This window comes from Hipposideros armiger, unplaced genomic scaffold (genome assembly GCF_001890085.2).
Source record: "Hipposideros armiger isolate ML-2016 unplaced genomic scaffold, ASM189008v1 scaffold_200, whole genome shotgun sequence".
Lineage (NCBI taxonomy): Eukaryota > Metazoa > Chordata > Mammalia > Chiroptera > Hipposideridae > Hipposideros > Hipposideros armiger.
Genome location: NW_017731550.1, coordinates 2,407,510 through 2,432,278, shown reverse-complemented (window position 1 = coordinate 2,432,278; position 24,769 = coordinate 2,407,510). Strand labels below are relative to the sequence as shown.

At 36.0% G+C, this 24,769-nt stretch overlaps 1 protein-coding gene across 2 annotated transcripts in view; it reads right to left on the bottom strand.

Annotated features, from left to right (window-relative positions):
- PTGER3 (prostaglandin E receptor 3) overlaps positions 1–24,769 on the bottom strand; it is an 82,847-nt gene that overhangs the window by 25,906 nt on the left and 32,172 nt on the right. Inside the window, exon 2 of one of the 2 annotated variants that reach the window (XM_019653231.1) lies at positions 21,983–22,162. The exons of the other annotated variant lie outside the window; for it this stretch is intronic. Coding sequence (XP_019508776.1) covers positions 21,983–22,162 — 180 coding nt within the window. The remainder of the gene's footprint in view (positions 1–21,982; positions 22,163–24,769) is intronic. 2 annotated transcript variants of the gene reach the window in all.

Here is a 24,769-nt window from a genome sequence, read left to right as displayed (position 1 = left end):
AGAGGTGTAAAAGATGGTCCCTGTTAAAGGGTAAAATCCTAGACAAATCAGGAAAGATCCCTCTCTGGGTAGCTTTGTAAAGTGCCTGCCTGGACCCTGGTGGACACATCTCTCTGATGGGACTTATGATCCCGGAGCTAGAGGACTCCTAGTGCTGGACTCACTTTCTTAGAAATTCACTACATACTGAAAAGTGAACTGGTCTTAGGCAGAAATCTACATTTTGTACAGTTAGGCTAAAACATCCATGCATGTTAGATTCTCCCTTTGCTACAGTGTCTTAATAAATCTGGGGTGCGGTTTAGGAGGAGTAGTGGAACTAAGATCTGAAGTCTCCATCTGAAAGGCCCATGGAAGAGGTTCTCAGGAATGACGTATGGGGGCTGCTCAGGTACGCTCTTCAGTTTTTCAGTCTGAGCTGTGTTACATGCATGCTTTGCTCCTTGGGGGCAACTCGTACCCCTGTGTGGCCCAGCACAGTAATGGGCAGACTGGAGAAGCTGCTACAGGCTGGCTGTGTGAGTGGCTGAAAGACTGAGTTGAGTGAGTGATAACTGGAACTGATGGGGAAACTGCGATCTAGTTATTATATGAGCACCTGACAGGAAGCAGAAAAGGGTATCCAAGTGCTAGCCTACCAAAACCTTGGAGCCGAGCTGACATTTCAGCTCAGCTTCCTTGCATGTGAAAGGAGGTGGGCTGAATTTGTTTCTCTTGAAAGGCTCTCAGTTCTTGGAAAGGAAGTGTTTTCCACTCTTTATCAGCCTCTGACTCCATGGCTATGTGGCTGAATGGGCTCGGAGCAAGTGTGTGGGATCCAGAGCTCAGACTTCTCCCATCATGCAGCCAAAGGCTGCCCTGCTCCTCACACCCTCCTGCTGGCTGCAGCTGCCCCTCTCTCCGTTCACCTGGACACTCCCCACTCAGCCTGCCATTCCCTAGGTAAAGCCATTCCACAGACATGTAAATCACAGACAAGGGCTTCCCTTCACAGTACCTTATCAACTTAACACGAGAGTAAGGAGTGTTGCATTCACTGTGACTAATAGTCCATCCAGTTTAATATTCTGCCAGCGATGGTCCCAACAGCCCTTTACTGGAAAGGGATAAGAGGCGTTCTGAGTAACATATATGCCAAAAATTTGGACACCATCATCTTCCAACTTCCATCCCTTATTGTAATTAACAACTAATGGTTGAAACATGCACTGTGGTCAAGTCTATAAGCCTTAATTTTTTTCAGCTAAAACCTCTTCTTGGACATCCTTGCATTTTTGATTCATGCTTGTTTGTACTTGTGGTCATTAAAATTCATTTCAAAGATATGTCTGTGTCTTCTATTATATTTGTCTACACTTTAGAGTCTTTACTGGCTTGGAGGTTGAAGGTCTGGGGAAGAGAGCGAATGGGAGGGCCTGGGACACTAAGATTAAAAGAGTGCGGTCTGTCATTCAAGGAGCTAGCAGTTCAGTAGAGGAGCTAGAAGCATGCACAGCTGACTATAATACACGTCAGGCAGCGAGAAGCAACCACAGAGGCAGATATAAGGTATTATGGGTGCACTAGAGAGGAAGTTGTTCATTCCAAATCAGGTGCAAGGAGAGAATTCTCAAGCAGCTGTCAGTTGAGCTGGGCCTTAATGAATGAGTAGAATTTTTTTCAATCAAGAACATTCAAGCAAAGAAAACAGTGGGAACAAAATCACGACAGTGCATGATGCGTTTGGGGGAAGGATTCCCAAAAGGCTGGGGTCGGGGTTGGCAGAGAAGCCTGGAAAAGTGGGTTGGGACCAGCTTCCTGATAGCTTTGAGTAAGTGGACACATTCAGGCTTTGTACAGGGGGCAGTGGGGAAACATCACAGAGTTTAGAGGATGCTGCTATCACCGCCACTCTCCAAATGAGAAAACTGAGGCTTAGAAGTGGTCAGAAACTCACTCTCACACAAGTGTAGAGGTGGGAGCCGAGCTGAAGTTCACCTTCAAAGTCCAAACACTACACCTAGTATTTATTATTTTTTTAAGATACAATTGACATATAATATTGCTCCGGGTATACAACATAATGATTATATAATAAGCCTAGTTAACATCTGTTTAAAGAAGAGTCAACAGGCTCCAAATGGAGTCACTTGTGTTAAGCCCCAAGTCAACAAACCAAGACATCATAGGCAACCTAATTGCAGTTTCGGCCTCTCCCAGGAATGTAACCTTTAACCAGTCTATCAGGAATTATCTGGGCAGCACTCATGAGATAATCCACCAGATAGATCCTGTACCTTCTGCTAAAGGAAGGTGACCTTGTCTGAAACCATTCACTCTTTGATAATAACTTCCTTTTCTCGCCCTCTTTCTGCCTATAAAATCCTTTCATTTCCAGCTCCTTGGTGCTCCTTTCTATCTGCTAGATGGAATGCTGCCTGATTCATGAATCATTAAATAAAGCCAATAAGGTCTTTAAATTTTCTCAGTTGACTTTTGTTTTTTTAACATACCCATCACCATAGTTAAAAATTTTCTTCTTGTGATAAGAACTTTTAAGCTCTGCTCTCTTGGCAACTTTCAAATATACAATACAGTATTATTAATTATAGTCACCATGCTGTACATTGCATCTCTATGAATTATTTATTTTATAACTAGAAGTTTGTACATACCTAATCTCAGTCTTAATTTTTTAATCTATAAAGTGAGAATAATAACAATACTTCCCTAACCTATCTAAAAGGTTTGATCAAATAAAACTATAGATGTTAAAAGGCCTTAGAAATTATAAAGTAATTCAAGCATTGATTATCAGTATTCTATTGTTTTATTATCACAATTATAACTAATATTACTCCTGAAGGTAACATAAATATATTTTTGTAAAAGAGAGTTCTTTAATGTTAATATTGGTTATAAATTATTGAGTTCCTACTGTGCCTTGTACATATCTTATTTCCTTTCGCCACCCTGTAAAACAGATATAATTATCTTCAATTTATAGGTGAGTAAACAGAGGCGGAAAGAGATTAACAAACTGCCCAGTCACACAGCTTGTAAGCCAAGAACCAACCTCCAAATCTATGCCTTTAAATCTCCAAACTTTACATGAGGCGACTCACTGCCTACCTATCAATGATATTATAAACCTTTCAGGTTGCAGTGGCACACTGAAATGATGTCTTCAGGAAGAAATTAATGATGCCAGTAATTTCAACACTTCCAACAAGGATGTCAGTGTCTGATTCTGTATTTCAAAGAGGTGACTATTTTTAACTCTGTTAAAGGATCATGTTGGATAAATAAGTAGTATGTTTCCTTTAAGGTTGACTTAACTGGAAAACATGACCTATTCTGTCCCACGCTCTGACATGAAATAATGTCTTTCTTTAAGAATCATTCCTCTTTTGATGAAGAACACACAAAACAAAAAGACCCAAACTTCCTATTTATGTGATGGCATTGGTTCCTTATAGTTACTTCAAATTGTTAAAGCTTCCTTAAACATCTATTGAATCATTTGCTTCTATATTTTAAATTATATTTCTCTGTTTTCTTGATCATAAAACTTAAAAAAAACCAAAACAACTAAATAGAGTTGGTAATGTACAAAAATTGATGAATATTATTCATGCTGGTTTTATTCTTTTAAAATATATGTTTTATACATAGTAAAAAGTGATCACAAGCTGAGTTTGACCAAATTTATATTCTTGGCAGCTTTTCATATTCAATGAGGACAATCTAATACTCTAGCTACTAAAGTCATTGGTAATAATGTCACAAGATATTCTGATTTATCGGGAAAATAATTGTTGTTGCTCTTTTTTGTAACACTTTTGGTTTTTTTTTTAAGTACAGTTTTCAAAAAATATTGTAAACTGATAAGATGAATATAGAGACTCTGAAAGGTGATCTTTGAGATTACATCCAGTCACAACTCAGTGTCACAGAAAGGGGAATATAAACCACACAGGAAGCAGTTTGAAGCAGAGCACTAAGCTCAACAGCTAAATTCAGACAAATTTCTTTCTTTCACATCATTTCAAATATAGTTGCCATTTCATGACTAGTTTGATGCATAAAATCATAGACTCTTGAGTTGGAAGAAGCCTTGAAGAAGATGTTTGTATTCCTCCTTCTACAGCAAACTTCCTAGTGGCTTCCTAGTATTTGCTTGAAGATTTGCAGTGATATGAAACTCATTACTTCCTAAGGTTGGTTTTTCCACCTTAGACCATGTGGATTTGGCTTCTATTTAGATTAGGTCAAAAATCTTTCTCTTTTCCCTATAAATCAGGGCAAATAGTATCAATCTCTACTTCATGTCACACTCCTTCACACATTTGAGAGAATCTCATCATGATTCTTAGATGCAGCCAGGTTTGAGGAGAAACTTGCAAAGACAAGTATTTTAAGGGTAGTAAGACATTTACAATGGTTCACTTTAAGTGGTGGCATATATGGAATTTTTCTTTGGTCTTTGTATTCTTCTGCATTGCTTGAATTTTATACATGAATATATATTCTAATTAGAATGAAAATAAAAAGTAAAGCTCTTTACCCTTTGGGGAAAATATTTAAGTCCTAAATGTAATGAATGAAAGCTGATACTTCCCCTGAAGAATCAGAGAATCTTAAATCTGGAATGTATGAATGAATGATAAACTTCAGATCCCCAGGACCTAGACCCACATGGTAGAGTCTCATTAAAGATGTATGAATAGCTAAATAAATCAAGCAGTCATTCATTTACTCAATGACCAAAAATCTATCAAAATCCAACACAAATAGTCTGATTCTCATTTCTTTCTTGGAGATATAGTCACCACCAGAAAAGTAACAGTTCCACCAAGGACCAAATTGTTATTGCTCTCATTCCAAATACTAAAAAGAAAAATATCACTTCTATTGTAATTTAAACTGATTTAATGCTTCTTTTTATTGTATTTCCCAAATGCATCACAGTCTTAAAATTCTCTGGTAGTTCTATTTTATAATGACTTCACAGTTAGAGAAAAATAAATGACCTTAAGTTATCCAGAAATAAATTATTGTTCTGCTTGAACCTTAGTAAATCTTTGAGAATTTTGCACAAGAAATGATGATGATGATGATGATGATGATGATGGAACTTGGCATGTATACTAAGTACAATAGTTTGTATACATTATCTCTTCTAACACTTACAGCCATCCTATAAACTAAGAATTATGGTCCCCACAATCCTTTGCACATGATTTGAGGTGGTAGGCATATGTTATACCAGTTTATATTAGATAGCAGTGAGAAAACATTAACCAATTGTTTGCTGTTTCTCAGACAATGACTGCCATCTTGAGATCTGCCTCTCTGCATATATGTCTTATTATTTATTTTACTGGGTTCCACTTGAGGAAGTTGTTACAGGGTCTTCAAAATACCTCTAATGGGTCCCTCAAGAAATTAAAAATAGAACTACCATATGATCCAGTAATCCCACATCTGGGTATATATCTGAAAGAAACAAAATCATTATCTTGAAGTGATAGCTGAACCTCGATGTTCATGGCAGTATTCTTTACAATAGCCAAGACATGGAAACAATAGATGAGTAGATTAAGAAAATGCGAGATATATATAACATTATTCAGCCATAAAAAAAGAAAATCCTGCCATTTGCAACAACATGAATGGACCTTGAGAGCATTGTGCTAAGTGAAATAAGACAGAGAAAATAGTGTCTGATCTCACTTTTATGTGGAATCTAAAGAAAGCAAACTCATAAAACAGAAAGCAAACTGGTGGTTGCCAGAGGTGGGGGTGAGGGACATAGGTGATGGTGGTGGTCAAAAGGTACAAACTTCCAGATATAAGGTAAGTTCTGGGGAATGTAACGTACAGCACAGTGACTATAGTTAACAATACTGTCTTTATACAGTCATGTGCCTCTTAATGACGGGGATACATTTTGAAAAATGTACCGTCAAGCAATTTCATCATCGTGCAAACATCAGAGTGCCCTTACACAAACCTACGTGGTATAGCCTAAAACACACCCAGACTATATGGTATATAGCCTACTGCTCCTAGGCTACAAGCCTGTACAGCATGCTACTTACTGTATTGTAGGCAATTGTAATGCAACAGTAAGTACTTGGGTATCTAAACATATGAGAGGTACAGTAAAATACAGTATAAAGAATAAAACATGGTGCACATGTATAGGACACCTATATGAATGGATCTTACAGGAATAGAAGTTGCTCTGGGTGAGTCAGTGAGTGAGTAGTGAGTGAATTTGAAGGCCTAGGACATTACTGCACACTATTGTGGACTTTCTAAACACTGTACAGTTAGGCTACACTAAATTTATAAAATAGCATGAGATGAAATCAAGCACAAGAGAAAAGAATGCAATCAAGAGACACAAAATATTAGGCTGCTGCTTTACAGCAACACTGTTTTACAGCAATAAGTAGAAAGAAAACACTCTATAAAATAATGATTAAAAGTATAGTATAGTAAATACATAGCCAATGACATAGTCATTTATCATTACTGAGTATTATGTACTATATACATAATTGTATGTGCTATACTTTTATAGAAACGGCAGCGCAGTTGGCTTGCTTACACCAGCAGCACCATAAATATGTGAGCACTACACTGTGCCACAATGTTAAATGGCTACAACATCATTAGGCGACAGGAATTTTTCAGCTCCATTATAATCTTATGGGATTACTGCTGTTTACGTGGTCCCTCTTTGACCTAAATGTAGTTGTATGGCATGTGGCTGTATTTGAGAGTTGCTAAGAGAGTAAATCTTAAAAGTTCTCATCATATGAAAAAGAAGAAAAATTGTAACTATGTGAGGTAATGGATGCTAACTAGACTTATTGTGGTAATCATTTTGCAAAACATGCATACATATATCAAATCATTAAGTTGTACAACATTAATATAGTGTTCTATGTCAATTAATCTCAATAAAATTGGAAAAATGAATGAATGAATGAATAAAACAAAATGCCTCTTCTGTGCTACTGGAATCATTTCTTAATCTCATAAAGACATACACTTAAGCCAGAAAGAAAACTTGAAATTTCTTTATTTGGCTCTTTGTAATTAGCTTTCTACTTCCTATGAGCTGTTCTGCATCGTTATTTTTTACCCTAAGTCTTGAGAAGGTTGGATAAAATTTGTATGCTTGTGAAGATCATTCAGCCTCAGTTGGAAACTGAGCCAGCTTATATCTTCCGAGCTGGATTTTAATATTAATGATAATAATTTATAATAACAGCCATTTATTGAGTACTCGTTATGTGCCAGGCACTAGATGAGCATTTGTATGCATTATTTCATTGAAAGTTTGCAATAAATTTAACTTTAGATAAAATTATCTTCATTTATAGCTATAGAAACTGAGGTTTAGAAAGATTGTTAGCTTGATTAACATCGGCTTACTAATAAATAAATAGAACTAAGATGTGACACCAAATTTAGTCTAATTTTAGTTCCCATCCTCTCAAATACAATGATACATGTAATTCAAACATAATATTAAGGAATTAGTACAGAGGTAGGGATGTCTTTTCCACAGTGCCAGTATGGTTTATGGCTCCTCAAGCAATTAATGGTGCTATTGTGGCTACTATTATCACTACTAATACAAGGCCAATAACAATGCCCCTTGCATATTTATTGCACCTGCCATTCTTCTGGTATATTTTCATATTTAATATTCACAGTACCTTATAAAATAAGTGCAAAAATTCCAATTCTTCATACAATGATACAAAAATCTTAGAGAATTTAAGGAATTACTTCAAGTTCCACAGCTATTATCCTAAGGTATGGTCCCATATCTGACTCCAAAACACCTACTTCCATACCGCTGAAGGTAAAATGACTGTGACACTTCTCATCTGAAAGAAGATTTTACTCATCTAGTTGGCATTGTAGTTGCCTATTGCTTTTCTCCAAGGATGTCCCTCTCTCCTCTCCATATGGTTGTGTTGAGCAACAGAGAAAGATAGCTCCTAAGTTTGAGTGGACCATCTTGCATCTGATGAAATGGAGAATGGTGTCTCCCATTAAGAAACTTTGAGCAATGTAATCATTGTCATTTTAATTTTTTTCTGAACTCATTCTCTTATTAAAACTTATTCTCATGCAATGATGTCCATAAATTACTACATTATCATTAAAATTATGTTATTATTAACAAACCATTATGAAGATCTCTGAGTTCCATTTCTAATGTGAATTATATCAAAGTTGGCAGGAAGGAGGGACTTTCTCTTTCAAACATTTTCCCTGAGCAGTGACTCATTTGATTTGGTTTAAATAAACTTCAGGTTAGTAAAAAAAAAAAAAAAAAATTAATAAAGATTTACATATAATTAGGTTGTACCTATTCTGAATAAACACTGACCCCTGAGAGACCTGAGAATTGTTGACTATTGTTGCAAATATATTGAAATAGTCAAAAGACAATGTGCAAAATAAGAACAAAGATAAACTCCAAGATGCGCCATTTTTTAAAGTTATACAGCTATGAATGGGTTGCCTTTTAAATTTATTTAGTGATAACGATAGAATTCAAGTGTTGGAGATGCTGAGATTTTATTCCCTTAAGCAAAATGTTTTGTGCTGTTCTCATCAGACTGACTAGTTCTGAGCAAATCGAAGCAGCCAGCTGAAGAGAAAGCTAGTGAGTCAATGGAAAAAATGTCCGATACACCAGATTTTTCTTGCTAGTAACAAGGAAAGAAAGACTCCAAAACAGGACATAGGAGTTTTTCTCTTTCTTAAAAACTAAATATGCTCCACTCTGAAATTGCATTGAATTTTGCAGGAAGAAGCAAGAACAAGTTTCAAAATTAATCAGGGAGAGACGATAATTATACAGAATGGTTTCACTGCTGACAAAGGGCCTTGCTCTTCTTCTCTTCTGCCCATTAGCTTTACAGGCAGGAGAGAGGAAGTGTAAAAGCAAATACAATGAAGAAACAAAATACAAAGGGCTATGAGAGACACATACTTAGTAACAAAGGGCTATGAGAGACACATTCTGATTAAACCCTTAGCTTTCAGGAAAGCCCAGAGGCCTGGCAGGAAGTGGGAGTGCAGTCTTTCTGTGCAACCATTTGCTTGCAAGGTAGCCAACACCCTCTCCACTGCAGAAGCGTCCCTGCAAGGGACACTGCAGGGTCTGAGTGTTTGCAGTACTATGCATGCACTCCGACTGGACATAAGGAGTTTTTAATTTTTGCTGAGACACTTGTTGGCTGAATCTAATCAGTACAGTTGGAAAAGCTGCCTCCCCACTGCCACCCAAGATTGTTTCTGGCTGTTGGAAAACGTTCAGGCATCATAGTAGAGTTAAAGCCTTTCTTTCATGGAAACTTAGAGGAGCCCTCAAAGATAAATATGAAGCTTCAGAAAATAATCAGAGTAGTAATTCTTTGCTCAGGGATTACACAGTGAATCTATTTTAGCCTGAAATCAGGTGTGAACCCCAGCTTCTTTTCTCGCTAATTCTGTGGACTCAGCCAAGAGACTTATCCTCCTTGAGCCTCAGTCTTCTCATCTGGAAAGTGGTGATAATAATACCTACACCTACCTTGTGGCATTGGCATGAGGAATTGATAACATATATAAAGTATTGGTGCTCATAAAATGATGTCTGCCACTATTGTTATTATCGCTATTATCGTTCTTTTTTATTTAAAACTATTGTCGTTCCTTTTCTAGGAATTTGGTTCCTTACAATTTTTTTCCTATTAAAAAGCCCATTTTAAAGCAGATGTGGTCAAAATAAGCGAATAATTCAAGACACAGTCTCTAGGAAACAGGGTCTCTAATAAAAGAGAGGCAATAGGATAAGCAGCAGAGAAACCTGGGGAAAACGTCGGACTCTAAATTTAAAGGGTAAAAATTACCAGACAGGTTTTGGCACTTGGGAAACTGGAAAGATTTGCACTGGCACAAAGAAAGCATAAGAGACTCAGTTAAAGTTCTTAACTCTAAAAAAGAGGAAAAATGTGTCCAACACAGGAAACGTAATCACAGTGCTACTGATAGGGCGGTGATGGGCATTTACATTGTCATGAAAATGCAAATATTGAATACTGAGCTAATAAAAACTGTATTATAACTACGTAAAATGAGAGAATGAGTGAAGAGACAGCTAAATCCAGCAAAATAGGAAATCAACATATAGTAATGTCTGAAGTTGATGAAGCAAGAGACACCAACATAAGTATGCTATTTAGAAACATGATGGTATATGCTAGAAGAAATGTAAAAAAGCTACAAGTAGTGACCTTTGGAGTGCAGGGTAGTGGGGGTACAGTTAGAATGAAGAATGTGGGTTTCATAATAAACCATTAGCACTATTTCACTTTTTAAAGGCATGTACATAATGTTATGATTAAAAAAATAAAACTTGTTAAGAAAAGAAATATACATTTTAGATATAACGGGGAGACACACACACACACATACACTGATAAGCCCAAGTATATGAAAATCTACACAATCTAATCTTTTTGATGATATTTCCTGAGCCAAAAATGAAGAAATAAATAAGACCCATCAGCTAACAATGAAAAGTATACAATTTGGTAGTTTGGATGAGAAGCAAATAAAAAGGAAGTAGGAAAATTTAACGATTAGAAGGCATGGCCCCTGGATTCAAGGATCTTGCAATTTGGTTGAGAAAAAGAGAACCATCTCATAGCAGAAGGAGACTGGAGACCTAAAATTTGTTTTTAAAGAAAAAAAGGAACAGAAACTTTTTATGGGCCTTGCTCTGAGCTGTTTGTCAAGATTCAGAAGAAAACAACTCGTCCGTATTTAGCTGACAAGATGAGCTGCATGACATTCCAGAGAAAAAAGAGAATCGTGGTTTTTTTTGTTTTTTTGTTTTTTTCAGTTATAAAGATACCACACAGATAGACCAACCCTTGATTGCACAGATGAGGCAGCTAACACTAAAAGAAGCTATGTATCTTTCCCTGTGTGGAACCAGAACAAATCTTCTAATAACACTTGAGTGTTCTGATGAATGCCCAGTACTCAATTAGCAAGACTATACCATAGTTGTTTGAGACGAGAAAATCAAAATTAATTTTTAGTGCTGTTCCATTAATGCAATGAGGGTAATAAAATTATGTTAACCATTAACTACTTGTATAGTGCTTTCAAAAGTGTCCTTATCCTCGTTGTTTAATTTAATCCCAATAATCCTGCGCTGATGAGAAAATTCAGGTCCAGTGAGGTTTACTGAATTGTTAAGGGCAGATAACCATTGAATAACAAATCAGATAACTGGACATGGGTGATGTGACTCCTTGTCTGATGTTGGAAGTTTTTCACTTTCATTATGACTCACAAAGGTTTCGAGAGCCTTTGGGTGAAATGACTTTGTTTTAAAAATACTTTAAAAGATTTTAAATGAAATATACAATCTCTTAATAATGGTCAAATATTAACAAAATTAATTAATTATTTCAGCTGTCGATGATAATTCTGTTGAAAGGAGTGTAGCAGGAATATTCAAAAGGGCCATGGTGGGAGAAACTCAGGGATAAGGATAAGAGCCAGGCATGTCTAATTAAGGCTGCACAACATTTAAGGCAGTGGTTCCCCTTCAGAGCTTAGCAATAAGTCAATATCATTTCTCCAAAATTTTTTAAGTAAAAACTTTGTCACTGCAATTGTTAAAATAAAGGTGCTACGGAAAAAAATTAATGGCTAAGAAATGTTAAAATATAACAAAGCTTTTCCTCTAAAAATGGCTTTTCATGGACCTTCTAAGAAGAGTCCAAACCACTGACTCATGAAAATCAAACTGCAATTTCATGTACACCTTGTACAGCTGTCCAGTTTCTGTACACACATTCACAATGTTGGATGCTTTGGTTTCAAAGAGCTGTTTCCAAGAGACCAACACTTAAGTACTTTAAGATCTCATTTCCATCTTCCTCAATGAGGCAAGAGAATTGCAAAGACAAATGTCATTAATTGCTCCAGATTTTTCCCTCAAGAGAAATAAAAACTATAAACATCAATACAGCATTCTACTAAGAGCTGTTGAGTGTTGGCTTTAAGCATCATTAATTTTACATTTGTAAGATCTGTAAGTGTATGCCTTGCGTTCTCACTGAAGGAACAATCAATAAGGTCATCCTTGCTGCTTTCATTCTAAATAGCAATGCAAAGCTGTGGTGCATGCAGAAGTGTAAATATATATGTTTCCATATATACATGTAACATAATATAGTTTACACAACAGAAAGTTAATTCCAACTGTTTAGTTGAAGGTTTGTGTATAATAAATTGTATTTTTTCAGGTGGACTGACTTTTTTTTAACTGACGTTTGAATAGCTTCATTTTAAATCTCTCTTGCTGGGTCAGCACAAGGCAAAACTGAAACGCTGTCTTTTTGTAAGGCAAATGTGTCATTGGATAACTTGTACATTTTTCTTACAAAAGGGTCCTTTCATTTTAGACCTGTTTTCGGTGAATATTGCTCCTCTTCTGGTTGGGATTGTGTTGTTTTTTTTTCCACACGTGATAGCAATTTTTAAAAGTGATTTAGGTCTTTTTAATAATTATACCCCTGATTATGTTGATTTACTATTATGTGCATATAGTGAAATGTCAAGGAATTTTGGCATTCATGGGGAAGCAATTATGTTGGCTTAGCTCCAGTTTTAGATTTTAGCTTTCTAACCAAACATGGAAACTTGTAAAGTTCCTTGAATCACAACTATGTTCTCACAATGAAACTTCTTAACCTGTGTCCATAAATTTCCAAGACTTCCATAGTCAGACTTCAGGAAGGTTATCCCATCTCCAACACTGTATAAAAATTCTCCATGCTTTTTGTGAAGAGGCAATCTGTGGCTTTCATCAAATCATCAAAGGGGTCTCTGATCCCAAAGTGATTAAGGACCAGTGTTCTACCTGGTATAAAAGGCCTCCACTGGTGGTAATGGTTCCATTTTTATTTTCTTCCCAATTTTCTTTTCAAAATCACATCCAGGCAACCTTGTATATTATATTCAAAGTCTTTTTGTTTATTGCATAAGGATTTAGGCATAAACACTGATTATCAATAGACCTTCCTTACTTGGCCTCAGAAATTTACAGACTAATGAGCACTCTTGTTCTAATTTTTTTTTTTTGTCCTATTTGGAGTTTAAGTTTTCAACTTCCCATTCCATACAAAGCAGAGTTTGAGTGTCAGAGAGATAGTGACTTGAAATCTGTCATCAGAGTGTATGATAATAGCCCTTTACTGGAGATACTACAGACTGGCATGAACTGAGAAAGGCACAAGCTAAGAGACACATTTGCCCCAAATTTGACCACACTTTGATAAAAATCCTTTAGATTAAATAAGCTGCTACAGCTCTGTTATACATACCAAATATGCAAAAATCCATTAAAGACAGAGTTCCATAAACTAGTTCTCTCTTACTAAGGCACCTGTCTAGAAATGTGAACTGAATCAAGAGGAATGCTAACAGATTTTTAAAGGTCCTGGGAGAAATGGACTCACTCTCTTTAGATACCCTTTTGAGAGATATATAACCCTAGGGTCTCTTATCAGGAACAAAATAGGGATTGGATGAATCCATAGAAAGGTGATCCTTTCTAAGGAATTATACCCCTTCCTCTGTGAATAGATTTATGTGATTATGGGAGGGCCTGTGGTGAGCCAGGCATTGCTGTAGTGGCACTGCCACATATTTGTGCAGTCATACATAAACTGGCATTTGAGTGCCTGCTGCCTGGGAAAATGCCCATAGTGTACCTGTCAGAACCCACATCCCCCAGATGGCCTTGTCCTGACACAGAGCACCCTCTTGGTGGCCAGAGCCCCTGCCCTAAGACAGAGGTTCTCCAGTGGAGTAATTGTGTCCCCCATGGCACATTTGGCAATGTCTGGCGATTTTTGATTGCCACACTAGAGGTATTGTTGGCAGTGAATAGAAATCATAGGTGTTGCTAAACAGCCTACGATGCATAGGACAGCCCCCAACAACAAAGAATTATCTGGCCTGATGTGTCAGTAACGCTGAGGTTGAGAAATCCTGCTATAAAGCCATGCCACTTTTGCCCACACTGTAAGGTTATAGATATATGCTCTGTTTAGACCTATCTTTCCCACAGGACCACTAGAAGTGGAAATTGTAATGCTTTGGGTAGAGTGAAGTGAAAAAAGTATCACTGAAATGCCCTCCCTTTTCTAGTTAACACCTACTCCTTTCTTCAAAATGCAGATCCAAAGTCACTTCCTACAGGAAACCATTTCCTATTTTCGCATCACCTCCCCATATGCTCTCATAGGACCATATGCTTATTCTAATCACAGCTCTGATCAACTTATATCTTATTCCCCCACTAGATTATAACTGTTGAATGCTGGGTGTTTTTTGATTTTTGTTTTGTTTTGTAATCTTTATGTCTTAACACCTACCATAATGCTTGGCACATATGGGTACATAACAAATACATGTTGAGGGAAAGAACAAGCCTGGAAGACAGGCTTGGACTCTGAGTACCCACCCTCCAACCTGGATTTACTCAAGCCTGTTTTAGGTGAGCACAATGGCCCCCAACGATATCTGACCCTGTGTCCTCCAAGGACATGAAACTGGGCAATGTCTCATGTCATGGCATGTAGGTTCACCAGCATTGTGGTGGACATGTCTGGCCTACTGGGAGGTAGTCATAATAGTGTTTACCTGAAATGCTATAGAGCAAAGACTGTAGAGATTAGAATATCTGGTTGAGGGCTTAGGACAGAGCTTTCCCTAAATGCCTTTTTCTTAGGGGAAAGGAAGGCAGACTCAATGTGCTACTTTCAATGAGCTTGTTTTGCGATCTACATTCTACAAACTCCTTTCCCTGAAGGAGGAGGAGGTAGGGAGACCCGAATGAACATGTGAAACAGGGTAGTGGGGCAGGCCAGCATTCATCTCCACTAGCAATCAGCTCATACCCATGCCCAGGTACAAGACTGTTAAAGGCTCTGACTACATGCAAGAACAATTCCGTTTTTTTGTTTTCTTTTCTTGCCATCTACGTCAACATGGTTGGATCTAGAGGGTAATGTGCTGAGTGGAGTACGTCAGACAGAGAAAAACAAATGCCATATGATCTCACTTATATGTGGAGTCTAAAGAACAAAATAAATGAACAAACAAATCAGAAACAGACTCATAGAAAATATTTTGATGGTTGCCTGATGGGAAGGGGGTTGAGGGATGGGTAATAGAAGGTGAAGGGATTAAGAAGTACAAATTGGTAGTTACAAAGTAATCATGGGGATGTAAACTATAGCAAAAGGAGTATAGTCAATAATATTGAAATAACTATGTATGGTGTCAAATGGGTACTAGATTTATTGGGGTGATCACTTTGTAAGTTATATAAATATCTAATCACTATGTTGTACACCTGAAGTCAATATAATATAATGTTGTATGTTAACTGTAATTGAAAAATGAAAAAAAATATTTAAAGAAGATTCGGCTTTTATTCTGAGGAAAATGGGGACTCATGCAGGACATTGAGAAACATGATGTGACTTATGTTTACAAGTGTTCTTTTTGACTTGCTGGTTTGAGAAGAGACCCAAAGTGGCCAAGGGCTGAGGCAAGGAGAGTGGTGAGGAGGCTATGGTAATGTAGGTGAGAAATGGGGAATGATGGCAGCTCTGACAAGGGTGGAATAGAGAGGCCGCAAGGGCACTCCTTATGTTGGCTGTCTGTATATTACACTAGAATCCACAAGAAAGAGGAAGAACTAAGTTTTGAATAATTTATAAATGCGCTTTTGTATTAAAAACAAAAATTCTGGTATAACATGGATAAGTATCATCTTGCAAATGGGGAAAAAAGCACCTCTCAGGTTTATAGCACATCAATAATAATTTGGACTGTATGTGATTATGGAATACAAAACAAAATGATTTAATTGTTCCATACAGCATACTATTGCATTGCATCATGCTTATTTTGACAAAGCTCTTCAAATAGAATTTTAGCAAAATATTTAATACACCTACAAGTATAAAATTCCTGACATCAGTTGGCATCAGGAAGAAAAGACAGGAACGTTTCAGAACATTCAACTTTATTTTCCATTGACAAACACAACATAAATAACATACATTTATTAACTACACAGACTAGTTAGGACCTGAATGCTATCAAAATTCTGATGCACTTTTCATAGTCTCTTTTATTCTTTGTCTCCACAATATTGAAGACCAGCCTTTAAAACATACTGGAAGATGTATTTAAATATACTCCCCAAAAAACTTTATGTAGAAGTGACAAAAGTATTCTTTCTCACTTAACCAAGTATGTAGAGATGGGAGGCTGAGTGGGAGAGGTGGCAGAAATATGCTTTCTATACTGAGTTGACATTACTAATTGAAGTGCCAATCGCTTCAGTTTTTACTTAGACACAGTATAGAAATAGTACTTATTTTCATGTGTTGTAAACAGACCAAGATAATCATTGCTTATTTTTAATTTGTTTGTTTAAGCAAATGTTCAATTCTATGCTGTTTGTACAAACCCATTTGGTAAAAGAAGAATGAGAAGGGTGTTTAGCCGTCAGTGATGACTCCAGTGAATTTAACACCTGCTCTTACCAAAAAGAACACTGGCCCCTCCTCGCTTTGTCCTACTACAACTTAAGTGTGTAAAGATAAATGTGGTCCCTCCCTTTTCTGTGGAATGGCCTAAAAAGATGAAGAATTCTAACGGGGTTGGAAATGTACAGGTTTTCCTCCATATTTTCCTCTGTGTTCTCTACCCCATCCTCCATGCCTACCTCACGTTAAGTATCCTTTCAAAAGTTGAAAGAACATTGAAGTGTATCAGCAAGTCACACGCATTTGCTCTGCTTGACATTGCAGGAACTAAAAACTATATAACGAAACTCTTTTTGAGTAACTATTAAAGTTTGGTGGTTGGATAGCTTTTGGCTAGCTATCGGCTAGCTATCTGATTCACGTTAATTAAAAGGCCAAAATATTCTTATTCTAAAGTAATTGACAAAAGAAGAGCAGCACATTTGAAAGTTACTTCAGAGATGGAATCATCTTCAAAATACTCAAAAAGCCTATAAATGCTGATTTGTTCCTGATGGTGATTTCTTTCCTTATCTTCATTCCCATAATAAAATTGTTTCATCAAAGCAGACTTATCAAAAACAGGCTCAGAACTGTTTCATATACTAGGGTATTTGCATATTAGAAATATGAGGCCATTTTCTTTCCTCTTAAAAAACAATCCTAGCTTCGCCAGTAGTAAATATGTTTGTTACTTTTTCTCCATGAGAAAATGAATAAACAGGTTGGAGGCCAGGGGCCTGGGGGGTGAAGTTTTGTTCCTAAAGAGTGTAAAATCCAGGAGATATTTGAGTTACTTATGATTTGAAACTGATGTAAAACTCCTGAAAATAAAATAATTTTCATTCTCAATAAAGAAAATGTGTGATATATAAATGAATATGGTATATGTCTGATTGATTTTCATTTCTAGAGAATCAAAACATACTCGGCTTATGGTGTAGTAATGTAATGATTTACAATTGAACTTATATAAATTATAAGCCTTTGAATATAATCCTCGTTTTAGGAATTTTAAAATAGAGGACATATAAAATAAGAATTTTGTGTGTAAAATAGAGGACATATAAAATAAGAATCTTTCATTCCTTGAAAGAGTGGAGAACAGGGGAGTGAGAACAGATATGTTAAGTAGCATGTTTTGACGCTATCTTTCCATATGACTTAAAACTAATTGTTGATCTTTTTTTTTTTTTAAAAATGACAATTCTAGTCTTGGTAAAGCCTTTCATAGACATGTACAGTCTCAGTTTTCCCTTTGTCACTTTGAGAACAGTCTCTCTGCATTACCTTTTTTTACTTTCTTCAGTTTTATTCAATGTGAATTTAATAAAAAAAGGCATTCAGAAAAGACCTGTGTAAGATTTTACTTGCTAACCATAGATACAAATTCATCATAAACTTAAAATCTTTTCAGTTGGAGTAATGCGGGTGAACATGAACTTTTGTATGAAATTAGTATCGATATAAATGATACTAATACAATGAAATTTTATTTTAAAATCTTCCCTCCTTCTCTGCTTCATGCTTCATATGTAATCACCACCTGTTAGTTGACTTAGAATACTGAACTGATATCAGCTTCTTAACAAATGTACATGTGAGTTTTAGACTGATTTTCAGATTTGTACATTGGATCTATCACAAGCTATCTGGTGAAATATCACAGATATATATGTTACCTCTTATCAGCCATTTAATGCAACTCAGGAAACAGTCCTACAGACTAAGTCACAATATTAAATATTCTTCATTTTTAAAATGATGCAACCTCATTCAGTGAACAATTCTGTACATTTATTTAGACCTCAGTTTTAGAACTTTTGAGACATATACAAGCACAATACTAGCAATAAGCAAGCAGCTGTTGGATTTGACATGGTTGACGGTCTAAGCTTTTTACATAGGTAAATCATAAAAATTTTCATTATTCCACATTAAGCTTTTATTATATTTGTAGTAATAAATACTCTGTCATCTCTCTGTGTCACTCATCTTTCAGTACCTTTTGTATTTCAAGAGATGCTTTAGGGTTTAAAATATGAAAATAAATAGGCAATATAGGTGCCTAAAATTGCAGAGCACAAAATGTTTCTATTTTCTGTCTCTGACTTAATCCTAATACTATTAAACAATTATTGTTGTGGGGAATATTGAAAGCCAATCACTACTTTGGGATCAAAACCAACAAAAATATAAAAACTATTAAATAAATAAAAAGCCTAATTCACTTGAGAATTTAATATCGGAATACTGATGCAGAGTGAACATATTTTTAAAATACTGTTTTAGAATTTTTAGTTTGCATTTTTTTCTATAATGTGGTAAAAAAATCTTTTATAAAATAACCAACTAAGGAGAAATATATGTGTACTTTTTAATTCATAGTCATTTAAATCTGGCATTATTAAACACATTTACTTAAAATATCTTGGTATACAGCAATAGGTAAATTTGGTAAATCTTGATATAACACATATTTCTTCAATTTAACATATTTTAAAGATATCCATCATCTCCAATTTAATTGAAAAGTTAACTGTTCTTATCAGATAGCATCATTCTCTTCCATGACACAGCATAGCTGTATAATTTCATTATTTAGAAAATCAGGACAGCTTTGTAAAATCTATGATAGCTTATTTTATATATATTTCTACATTGCACTCATTCACTTCTTTCCATGTGGTTTCCTAGGTCTCTTTTTTTAAACCAATATTGTGAAGTTTAGGAACTGTCATAATTTATGCATGCATTTTCTCCTGCGTATATATATATATATATATGCAATAGATAAACTAAGTATACGAGAGTGAATTTCAAGGCCAATGATCTTAAACTTGGAAATACACATGCTCTTCTAGTGACTATAGATGCCTACGTCCTCACTACATCTAGGGCCTCTGCACAGCATCTCTGACATCTAACCTCAACTATCACCCAAAGGCTAAAATCATTTGGGACCTGTATTTCTTACCCGGTTTTACCTGGACTAACAAAGGGCTGCCTAGATAACAAAACTCACATGTCATTTACATAATTTCTTCCTTTTCTACCTCCTCCTCAAGCTTGTGCAAAGCTTGCCATTCATCCACTCCTACAAGGTATGCCGGGACAGGAATTTATTTTGTGGTTAAAAACAAGTGTCAGACTCTTCTGTGTGTATGTATTTCTGTGGTTGGATATTTCTTTGACAGTAATCTCCATTACCATTTGGGTTTATCAGTCTCCTAAATTATTAATACAAATAAAGTACTTTGTTGTACAGCAATATGACACTCCGCATTTGAAGATAAATTCATATTCCTGTAATTAAATAAGCAGAGATCATGCACTTTATCAGCATGACACACTGTAGTGGCATAATGCACTTCAACCATATGGCAGGTGCCTCACCAATGCGCATTTGGTCTTGGCAGATATTTATTCATTCATTCACTAAACAAATATTGAACACTTTCTACATTCCAAGTGTTGTAGTAGGTGCTGCAAGAAATAACCCAATCACAGTCACACCACTTGAATCCACACTGCATGTGTGTCTACCTGATTATACAACCTAGGGTCTGAGGACCAGTAAAGCGGCAAAGCCTTTTTATTACAAGGTCATTTAAGTGTTCTTTTTTTCCTGAAGTATGTAGCTTTGCCTCATCCCCTCTGAGGTGACTTGTGAGATAATCCAACTCGATGGCATAGAGAGATTTTATCCTGGGGTTTTAATGTAGGTTATTTATCATCATTTTTTCCCCAAAACCCAGACTAGCGGAACCATCATGAATTACATAAGCACTCCCGGCAGATCTTGTCCTCTCACTCAGCTTGACACGGTCATTTAAATTCATTACTCCTGGTTGACCTAGGCTGCTGTACATATTAACCTAATAGATATAGTGTACCTGTTAAAATTAATTCTTCCCCAAATGCCTACTAAGCTCAAAAAAATGTAGTTATTCTAAAGAAATATAAATAAATCTCAATTTTTTTTAAACTGGGAAAGCAGTAAAGGAAACAAAAGATTAAAATCTTCATGAGAAAAATGTTACTGAGTTTGCAAAATGAATGCTCCCTAGAAATCAAAGAATATTTTGTGTAGGTCTAATTTAAAAGATGGTTGTATTCTTTGGGGAGATTTTTTTTTAAATGTAATTCTCAAATTTAAGATAGTGATCTACTACTTGTGCCTAAAAGACCAAGTTTAGCTATCAAGATTTGTGTACACGCAAACTATAAGAAAAGCACTTAATAATATATTTAGATAGAGCTACTTTGAGAAGTGGGCAAAGAAAGTGCTGTGAGGGGATAAATATTATTAATTTTCTTATCCAATAAACAGGACAAACTATGGAAAGTCTTTATGGGAACTTCAAAATTTTATCAGTCTGAGAATCAAAGTTAGTATTTACATATCCAAAAGACTTAAGACTACTTTAGGTGGAAAAGTCAGGGAAGATAATTAACCAGAGTACCTACATTTAGTGCTCAAATCAGTCCTTAAATTGCTTTCTGAAAAATCACTTCACTGACCCTCAAAACCAGTTTCATGAATCTTCCCCATGAAGGTAGGAATTAAAAATGTATTCAAAAGGAAGAACACTTAGCTATTTAAATAGTCACAAGTCCTGCCATATTTAAAATAAATGGAATTGGCTCTTATCCAGACTATAAGCAAACCTAATTAACAACCCAATCAAAACTTAAACTTTGTAAATTAGCAGTTAATTTATATATTGAACAATATTTAAACACCAGTACCAATGAATATGGTATATACATTATACATTTATTACACTAATTCAACTATTTGAAAAATGTAAGGTGAAAAAGAGTGACACAGAGAGAAAGAGAAAGAGTGAAAGAACACAGAAGACCAAGGACTGAACAAAAAAACAAACCGTTGCCTTGTCTTTGATGATCTATGCATTAAATCCCCCATGTACTTAGTATACTAGACTGTTATAACTATCCACAGACCAAGATCATTTATAAAAAAATGTTTTCATCTCATAAATAATCACATACTGAGCTACAAATGGCAGAGACCCCAAAACACTAGACTGTTACTAATATATTTTCCTTTGTGTGTGTTTCAATACTTTTTGGCACATACAAGATTATCTATGCTGAGACCATTTAGCCTTATATCAAAAATTCTGCTTCAATGCATAAACAGTGGCATGCCAGAGATGCCTATATTCACAGTAAGGTTTAGGCCTATTTGTTGCCGAAAGCTGTGAACATGCAAGTTGATTAAGTGTTCTCTTTCATGCTCCTGTCTGTATTATGTCATTGGATAATGAGATAGGCTGCCCTTTCTGTCCATTACTAGAGCAGCTGGAGACAGCATTTGCTACCTGGCAAAACTTTCGAAGAAGGATCTTTCTTAGCAGCAGATAAACCCAGGGATCCAAGATCTGGTTCAGGGAAGCCAGGCGAACAGCTATTAAGAACAAGTTGCATTCTTTCTGCTTTTCTGGGTGCGTCTTACAGTGCTCAACTGATGTCTGATTGAAGATCATTTTCAACATCATTATCTAAGAAAGGAGGACAAATAATTTTTCCATATATTAATAAGGTCATATGCATCTCCTCGACACAGCACTTTGCACATAGTTTAACATAAATTGGTGGTTGTATTGAAACAATGAAACCAAGCAACATTTGTACTCATAGAACACAGCTCTGAATTAAATGATACATTCCTACGGATGTTCCCACATTTTTGGCTATTTGACGTGACGCAGTTTTTTTAGAAAGTGAATGTTCTCAGGCTCTTGGTGTTTGGGATTTAAGAAGTTTGAAAGTAACACATCTCAAAACTAGCCACAGTCTTCTATCTTGTTGCAGAAAACACAATTATGTTCATACCCAAATGAAAGCCTACACTTCAACAAAACCAAAATACATTTAATCTCAACCTTCAATAGTTCCAACTGAAAAAAAAATTACTGAGAAAAATTAGAAGCAAGAAAGGGGAAAAATAATATTTTCTTAATCCTTACAATTTTCCAGGCACTGTGTCAAGTTCTTCCTATGCATTTAAATAAATGATGCAAGATAGATATTATTACCGTCTCCTTTTTACAACTGCAGAACCAAGGTTTAATGATGTAAAATATCTGGGACAGACTTAAACCCAGATTCACTAACACCATATGACATATGGTACTTTACTTTTTTTTGTCTCTCCCTCCTCACCACACACACACACACACACACACACACACACACACACACACACACACACACACACACACACACACACACACACACACACACACACAAGTATATTCACAATATGTATCTAGAACAATATTTGGCAGGCAGTGCTTAATAAATATTTATGAATAAATAGGTATATTGTATGACATATATAAGAAGATAATATAATGTGACATATATTTATATTTGAATGAATATTTGTGATTTCCACAGAAGAGAATAAATGAAGGTTCATATGCATCTGAAAAAATATTCAAGCTTGTTCATCATCAGAATGCAAATTATGAAAAACTAAGAAAGCATTTTACACCCCCTAATTTGACAAATGATGAAATGTGACTTTTCCAAATGTTAGTAAGTACGTGGAATGATGAGGCCTCTTTTACACACTATGAGTGAGAGTGTGAACTGGTGCAGCCACCTTACAACTGCGCACTGTTTCATCTGCTCCCTCCCAGCTCTCCTACTCCTCCTAGTCCTCGGAACATACTGTCCTGAATTCCTGCACCAAAAGTTGTGTACATGACTGCTCATCACAACGTCATTCATTGTAGGGGGGAAAAAAAGCAGGAACAACCCAAATATGGGTTCACATTCTCAAGCAAAGAGTGGTGCTTTTATAACTGGTTCCGCAGTTCGTCTTTCCGGGTGCATGGCTATTAAGCACTTGAAATGTGGCCGGAGCAAATTGAGATGCTGGGCTAGTTAATGATTAAACCTTAAAAAGATATTTCTGATATGTTGTGTTATTAATAAATGAAGCATGTTATTAAAATGAATATCACTTGTTCCTTTTTACTTTTTCTAATATGTCGTTACTAGAAAATTTAAAATTATACACGGGCCTTGCATTTGTTGCTCACAGTACATTTATACAGAAACCACTGTCTCTCTCGAGAGGCCCACAAGCATTTGAATGTTCTGTCCTCTAGTCACATATCCCAAATAGAAGTCAGCATCCCTGAACATCCAAAACACCAGGGCCACAAACTCACAATCCAAACAATACACTTTCATTCTTACACAGTCACCCTGGCCCAGCATGTCAGCCATCTTTGAATCCTTCTTTTGCCTGGTCCTCTGCAATGTCTTTTGCTTTTATTCGAATCTCTTCTTAGTTCAGCTCCCCCTCTCATCGGAATTACAGTCATAGCAGACATCCAGATGGTGCATATAAATGTCAACACATCACAGATTCAGCAGCCTAAATCCCAGCTCTGTTCAAATCCTCACCAGCTATAATATTAAAAACTTTGACTTGGTCTTATTGGACAAAGTTGGGTCACAGGTAATTCTTAAACCAATCACTTGCAAGGGAGACGGAAATGTGCAGGTTTGGCTTATAGGACAAATTCATCCCCTGGGTCTTAACCCAAGGTCCTTGACCAAATTCCCACCTAATACCCGAACAAAATTATGTTTCTATAAATAAATAAGAAGAGGGGAATGGGTAGGCGACCAGCAGACAGCCTTATATTCTGAGTCCATAATTTCTTTCTGAGGGTTTTTTTTTTTTCACTAAGGGATTTATTCAATAAAAGCAAAAATCAGCTGTACAAATAATTGAATGTTCAGTGAAGCATTATCTACACTAGTAAGAAACTGTAAACACATAAATCTAACATCAGGAGTAAAGCTTAATAAAATACAAATATGTTATTCTGCGTTGGTCTTAATGCTCCCTTGGCCGGCTAGTTATGAGACTGATCAGGAAGAGGAATCTTGCAGAGGATACGTGTGCTTGCTACAAAAAAGAACCTCTGCACTGTCCAGGCATCCTTGTGTTTTTGTTTGTTCTCCTCCCTCGTGTAAGGAGTAAGATAGTATATTTAGTTTATATAATAATATATATAAGAATTAAGTGTAGAAGGAGTAGAATAGTATGTCCTGCTTACATAATAGGATATATAAGAATTACA